General features: G+C 40.7%; 1 protein-coding gene across 1 annotated transcript; it reads right to left on the reverse strand.

Annotated features, from left to right (window-relative positions):
- Positions 1-6,920: 6,920 nt before the first annotated feature.
- Positions 6,921-7,733, reverse strand: LOC103258334 (pro-neuregulin-3, membrane-bound isoform-like). The gene has a single exon (XM_008056006.1). It carries the CDS (start codon positions 7,598-7,600, stop codon positions 7,013-7,015), a length of 588 nt encoding a protein of 195 aa, XP_008054197.1. The 5' UTR covers positions 7,601-7,733; the 3' UTR covers positions 6,921-7,012.
- Between the last annotated feature and the right edge of the window lie 6 nt (positions 7,734-7,739).

Here is a 7,739-nt window from a genome sequence, read left to right on the forward strand (position 1 = left end):
AGGAGAAATCCAAGGGCATATAAGAACAATAATCTCTCATTGTGATGAAAGATCTCTCAAGCTAGGTAGCAAACCAGCTCCAATATTTCAACTGAATTCAATGGCCTGATAAGCTCTTGGATGAAAATAACCAGTCTATCCACTTCCCATTTCACTTGGAATAAAAACAGCAGAGTGTTTTGCAGCTTATAAACTTTTTTGGGAGTTGTAAGCAAGTCAAGTTTTGTTTTTCGTGTTTTGTTTTTTTTTTTAAATCGTCCCTCATAATACCAGGGGAGAAAGTTCAGAGAGATTAAATCAGTCCTTTAAGGTTACACAGCTATTAGAGGACTCGAAGCTACAGGTGTGTGTGTGTGTGTGTGTGTGTGTGTGTGTGTGTGTGTGTGTGTGTGTAAAATCTTTTATATGTTACACATATATATTAAAATATTATACATATATATATATCTTAAATCTTTGATGCCATTCTATGAAAGTCCCTTAGAAACATGGTCATGACTGACCTTTTCAATAATGCTGCCCATTAAAGGAATCACTTTCTTGACCTATCTCTCCTTAACCACCTGGCTATCACCAACACTGCCTGGAAAAAAACATACCATTGGTGGCCACTGCACAGTGAAAGAAGCTCAGTCACTAGGCCAAGTTACAGGAAGCCTATACTTCTCTGTAGCCACCAGTTAAGTTGTGTGTTTCCCAACACTCAGTTGGGATAACCGACTTGTTTATGTCAGTTATTCTTTTTTTTTTTTTTTTTTTGAGTTGGAGTCTCACTCTGTTGCCCAGACTGGAGTGCAGTGGCCGCTGCCGGCCACCGCAGCATCGACCTGCTGGGCTCCACCTCAGCCTTCCAAGTAGCCGGAATTACAGGCATGAGCTACCACGCCCGGCTGATTTTTTGATTTATTGTAGGCGGGTCTCGAACCCGCGGGCTCAGGCAATCCACTCACCTCAGCCTCCCAAAGGCGCGGGATTACAGGCTGAGCCACTGAGCCCGGCTATGTCAGTTATTCTTATGGTAAACTATGTAATTTACTTAAAATTCATGTGAGCCAATGATATTTGATTGTGGAAATGAAGGATAATTGTAGTTTCTATTAAAATAAATTTGAATGCTTGAAAAAACTCCAAAAGATGAGTTGTTTTAAAAAAAAATAAAATAAATTTTGAGTTATAACTGTACAAGATTACCAGGAGGGGTATATTACAGTATTTATGAAGAATTTGCATACAGATTCCTTCACAAGTAGGTAACAAGAAGAGGTAAGGCTAATTAAGGGGGAAAAAAAGATGCTAAACTTAAGCCAGTTAACACATATTCAAGAAAAAACCTTGGCCTCACATAAAGACATGGACGAATAAATGTTGTATTGGTTTTCAGTTTTATTTTAATTGTCTGCTTGTTAAGCCATTACTTTTACAAACTTTTAAATCAACCAATTAACTAGCAGTACTGCAATTCCACCAAACAGATGTTTAATAAATTCAAAAACTGAAACACAGGACTTGTATTACAAAAACATTAATTATATACATGTATATAATGCATATCTTCAATTGTACAACTGTGTTGTGGAATCAGACAATATAACTGCTATCAAAATTAATATGACTTGTATTTATCAAGTTCCATGGGGAAAAAGGGTCACTAGTCTTCCACCAAATTTTTAAAACTGTCAATTTTTTTTAAATCACCAAGACAATCTAATAACTCAAATAAATGACTAGAATGTTTTTTCTTAACTTTCTATATCAATTTAAGCAGTCTAAAATGTCTTATCAAAGGATTAACTTTTAAAACAACTTGAAATGACATTTAGACATTAAGAATTCTACAAAAATTGTCTTTAATGAGTATTGACTCTTTGTACTACAGCCTAAGTAAAAAAGAGTTTAAAAAAATCAAAAGCTTGTAAGGAGCTTTCAGTCAGAACCATGATTCAGCTATAAAATACTGTGGAAGGTGGGAGTATGTGAAGTCTTCAGTGAAATAGGAGTGAAAATGAAAAATCAAACCAAATACATATTCTACGATTTTTATTTATAATTGCATGAATAGGAAACATCTATTTAGGTATGTTTTGAATGTAAGATTTCAAAGCTTCAAATTCCTCCCTCCTGCTTCTAATATGTACAGGTTCTAAAGGGAACATTTGCTTGTGTACATAAATAAAATTTCTAGGATCTCAAAATGTCTCAGTGGTATTTGTCAACCCAGTACTAGCTCTGTGACTTACCCAACACACAAGTCTAAAGATAAACACAGACTGAAAGAAAGAAAAATGAATTTCAGTTCTATTCAGAAGCAATTCAAACACATTTTAAAGACTTTGATTTATGGTTCTTCCCTTGCACTTATATATTTCAGGGCCAACTTTCATGTTCCATTTTTGACATTCCAGATAGAATATTGAGATATGTTTGGCATTGGATATGAGGGATTATGAGGAAAGAATTTATACAAAAGTATGTTGGAAGTCAGTTTCCTTCTCATTGTGGTATGAAAAGGAGGAAGGGAGGAGAAAGTAGCTCCAGAGGGAAAAGAGACCCTGGTCCTCTGCACTCTGAATTTCCCAGGATGGCACTGATTTCAGACTGCACCAAAACTCCTATTGTGGCCCAACCTAGATTTAGAAAAATTGGGCTTTTTAGTAACAGAGAGAAACTGCAACAAACTAGCATTTTTCGACAGATTTTTTTCACTTTTCTCACAAGCTTGTGGATCAACACTGTGTGTAAAAAAAAAAAAAAAAAAAAGTCTATCTGAGAAATGGCACAAATATAAAGGTGGCTGGATTCACAAATCAAACTTGCAAAAGGGCTCTCAATTAGCAACAACACCTCCCATCCCTTATCTCAGACATGAAGAATTGAAGAGGAATGCTTAAACTACATTGTCTTAATGCAGTGTGACCAAGCTAAAAAGAGCCCTAAAAATAGCCTTGCCAATCTACGCCCACCCTTCGCCTCCTTTTTTTTTAAATTAGGACCATGAAGTGCAACACAAGTGTCTGAAGAACAAAATTGTACAGTATAAATGATTAAAGCAGAAAAGTCTCATAATCCTGTATTAAGGCTAAGGGAAACCAAAACATACTCAGGTTGCAGCATATGCTCATAAAAGAAAGCTTTCAATTGAATTTCATAAGAAATATTGATCTTGAGCTCTGAATCCTCTCACTTTGAATCCTCTCACTTTGGCTACCACAGATGATTGGGGTCAGTACCTTCTATGTTGGAATGCCTTTAGAGGCCTTGACTCATGTAGATAGAACACAACGTATAGAAGTAACTTTATTTAAACAAATTATATCTGAGGTTGCTTATAAAGCAACCAAGTGTACTCGTATTTAAGGAGCAAAGATGTTGAAAAGAATAAAGAGGAAAATAGTTGATTTTATCAATGTCGTCCTTAACAATTACCATAGGCAAGACTAGGTAAAGTTTTATTTCATTAGACTTGATTAAATTAAAAACTGCCTCCATGTCCTGTTTAAACATTCGTAATGCATTTTACTCAATATACTACTCAATATTTGTGATATTATCCATTGGAATTAACCGTATACCTTCCAAATATGATCCAAAGACTAGCCTATTAAAAGAGGCTCTTTTTGTTTCGTATTTGAATTTAGCCAATGACTCTGGCATCATCTGCTAAACAGTGCTTTCAGCTTAGTAAAAGAATTCCAGGTATCTAAAACAATCCCTATTTGCAATGGGAACATTCAAAAAATATATTTCAAATGTGAATACACAAGTTAGTGTGCTGTAAAAGGGAGGCTGATTTTATGCGATCAAAATCACTGTTTCTTCACTCTCTGTAATGACCTCCCTTTAGTTTGAAAAACCTAAAAATTAACTTACACTTTAAGATACAAAATGCTTCAAAGACGTTTTTGGTGAGATAATCTAGTGGCAATATGTTTAAGATTTTTGTTTTTAGAGTCTGAAATGAAGACAAGTACTGGGCAACTGGGAGCCCAAGAATCCCAGTAACACTAAAGAAACTTTTGGTGTAGTACATGGCCTTAACAGTGGAAAATAAAAAGGAAAGCTCTCCTTTCCCCTTCTAACTTTCAAGTTCAACCCTTCTTTGTCTTTAATCCTACAAAAAATTAGAAAAAGTCCTCTGAACTAGGCCTTCCGCACAGCAAAAATAGCTTTTGCTTGCAAAACTCCTATTATCTATTAGCAAGTGTGTTTATTGTCAGTGAAACAGCCTCTTCCACTCCAAAGCACTGTGCTGCCTATTACAGACAGGATCCTTCTGATTGATCTAAGATGAACACAAAGACATTCATTCCATAAGCCTTGAAATGTTCAGTTCAAGAACAACAATCCCGGCCATTAAAGAATTTGTAAGTTAGTCTCAAAAAAACAGCATCATCCTTAACCATTTTCTGGTACTACAACAGGATCCATGATTTTCATTTAAAAGGAAAAAGAAAGGAAAAAACCTATTAAAGTATGATGGTAAGAGCCAGGGAAAATGAAATTTCTCTCATGGGAACTTTAGTGGCATAATCAAAAACAAGTGAAAAATATGAATGCCAGAGATCCAGGCCATTCTCAGTCTACAATAGCAGTGATGATAATCCTTCAAATGAAATCTTAATTTCCTTTTGTTAATTATCCTGCATCTTGGAAGAAAACAAAATAACTAAACTACTCTTTATCTTTAAATTACCATAAACTTACCTATTTAAACTCACCTTTTATGGAAATTACTTAATCTACCTTTCATTAAAATTTCCCTTGTTGATGTATGCAAACCAGGTCAATTTCTGCTGGAATTTGAACACTTGCATTATGTATCTAAATTCAACTTCTCGTACAGGTTTCAAAAGAGAAAGAACTAGACCTCAGATACAAATAAAACAAATACTGCTTATATAGCTATGTGAACACTGACACCATTTACAGATTCTTTTCCCCTCTTTTCCTTGGGGCTGAGAGCCCTATCAATAATCATTACTTATTAAACAGGCTGCCATTCCCTTCTACAGAATGTAGGAAGAGAGCACGGAGGGGTAGAAATAATTACCTTGGGCTTTTCTTTAAAGACCTCCGGAATGGAACCCAAGGAAATCAATTGAGAAAAAAACATGAAATGCCCCCACCATGTGCAGTTCCCCCTCACCACCACACACACATACAAGGTTCAGAAGTATACCACGCTCCATTATTCATACCAACTGCATCAAAAGAGATTTAAAAAATCTGAGGTCTTCAAGATAGACATATTTTCAAACCATTGAATATGCTAGCAAATACACTCACAAATCCTTTATTCTTCCAAAAAACTCAAGCTAGATTTGTCAAGAGGAGGTTCTAAACACCTCCTGAGAAAATGTGTTCTCAAAAATGACTGCTTCAGCCAAAGGAGAGACAAGCAGCAAGTTACTGGCGCTACTGCCATTCTGGTATGTGGCAGATTCCTTCCCTCCCCTCTCCTTCCTGTCTCCCGATGTATCTATCTTCTAGTCTATTTTTTTCCATAGCAGAGTAGGGGCTTTTTCCTTTCCCTCTTCTGGACCTTACAAATGCACTACTTACTTAGTGTATCTGTACTTACAAATAGTGTATTTATACTTATACACTAAACCCTTTTAAAAAAAAAGTTTCAAGGGTTAAATAACACCCAGGGTAAGATCACAGGTCAGGGAAATGAGCAATTACCAGATGACTGAAAGCAAACGGGTGCCTATTCCCACCAACACTGGAGAGTTAATGATTAACACTATTCCTTTCCTCCAGATGCTGTGCCTCAAAACATAAATACAATATAAAGACAGCATAAACAGACAGTTTTTGCAAAATAGCCTTGCACAGAACTCGAATTGGCAGTCCGGGTTTTGTCCTAAATAACCTTCACAGGTTGCACAAAACTGTTTCCATATCCTGATCAGATCAGATTAAGAAGGTTCCTGAGATTTCCTTAGAAAAAGAACAAGGTGGGGGGTGGAAGGTCAGTCACCTAAAACACTCATACAAATAACAGATAAAATATGCACTTCCTTTACAAATAAATAGGAAGCTATCCTGTGTGTTGAGCAAACTGACCAATACAGGCACCAATTGAGCCCAGGTTGAAGATGCAACATTCTAAGGGTGACATGTTTCAAAAGGGTTGAATACTCTCACCCTTGAGTGCAGAAAACTCTGTCCCAACCCGCCTATATTTTTCAGGCACAGAGGGAGAGGAGATAAGGTTCACACCCCACCTTTGGGAAAGGACAAAAGCAAAGGCTTGGAATAGCTGAAAAAACTCCTCCTTCCTCAGGACCCTAGAGGTGGCAACTCTGCAGGGCTCCCTTCACATTTCCTCCTAGTTAACTCACTCTCAGCGGCCACGGAATCAATTTCTACACCTCGGAATGGCAAGGGACAGGCTGGGGGCTGGTGAGTTTAGCCTTTTGCGGTGGATCGCCTGCTTTCCCTGCCTCTCCCAGTAGCTTCTAATTAACCCTTCCTGGTCCCCGCCCGGGTCAGGGCTACTAGAAGCGCCTCCAGCAACATTCTACCATATCTCTACCAAATCGTCATCCCACACATGGACATAACTTCCTTTTATGGTCCATCGTCGGTCAATTTTCATGTGTTTTTCTGCCTTTCCTTCCTACCGGGGGGCGGGGAAAGCCCTCCCTCCCTCTCCAGCCCACTACTGGAACGGGATCCAGGAGCTCGCCAGCAGGTCTGCAGTGAGGAGGGAGCTCACTCGCGTTAACCCTTTGAAGGGAGTTGGGAGCCCTGTTCTCATTTGGGACCCACTGAAGTAGGGCCCCTGGAGCTTGACAATCTCTCCCCCCTTCCTACCAGCTCCAACCCCCACACACAGACCCAGAACAGGCTGGCACCTCCCCCCCACACACCCCGTTTTAACTGGCTCTCACTCTGCCCCAAACCTGGGATGAGGGGAAGGGGCTTGCTAGAAGGCTGGCGGCGAGGGGGAAAAGACAGCAGGAAGACAGAAAGGAAACTCAGTAGTAAATCATAGTTGAGACAATGTTTACTTACGAAATTTGGGGCTGGTGCTAGTTTCTGGAGTAGTGGTGGTAGAGGAGGAAGAAGAGGAGAAAGAAGAAGAGGAGGAGGCAGCATCCTGAAAAGGAGACAGGGTCCAGGAGGGAGTAGAATCATGAAGGTAGGAGGAGGTAGCGTATGCCGCAGTGGGCCAGGAGGGCATTGCCTGGGTACTGGGGGCTCCTGGCACCGGGGGTCTGGAGCCCAGCGTGCTGCTACTGAAGAAAGGGGCCGTGGTGGACAGGACCGTCGAGGGGGCCGCAGTGTTCCGTGCTGTGGTGGAGCGCGGGCTGGCCCGGATAGGAACCCGGTGCCCGGGGAAGCGAGTGGGAGCCCGCGTGATGGTGGTCAGGCGGGTGCTAATCCGGTTGGGCGTCCTGGAAGAGGCGGTGCCGCCGGCGGAGGGGGTAGCGGGGGACGTGGTGGAAGTGGTCGCGGTGGTGGTCTCCATGGCCTTGGGGAAAGAGCTGGGCTTAGAGAGAAAGAAGGGGTCCTGGCCCATCCCCTTGGAGTCCACCAGGTCGGTGGGCACGTACTCCTTGACGGAGCCCACCACGATCCATTTGAGAAGCATGAGGCTGAGCCCCAGGCCGATGAAGCCGATGAACAGAGGTACCACGCACAGCCACGTCTGCTGCCGGTTCCACACGATGCAGTCGCTACAGCGTAACTCCCGGGGGGGCTCGGCCGCCCCTTCGCCGCCGCCGTCCGGG

Source organism: Carlito syrichta, unplaced genomic scaffold (genome assembly GCF_000164805.1).
Source record: "Carlito syrichta isolate Samal-C Ts95f unplaced genomic scaffold, Tarsius_syrichta-2.0.1 Scaffold302076, whole genome shotgun sequence".
Lineage (NCBI taxonomy): Eukaryota > Metazoa > Chordata > Mammalia > Primates > Tarsiidae > Carlito > Carlito syrichta.

Excerpts from the sequence above, each read along its gene's own strand:
- LOC103258334 (XM_008056006.1), bottom strand. The coding sequence starts at position 7,600 with ATGCTTCTCAAATGGATCGTGGTGGGCTCCGTCAAGGAGTACGTGCCC.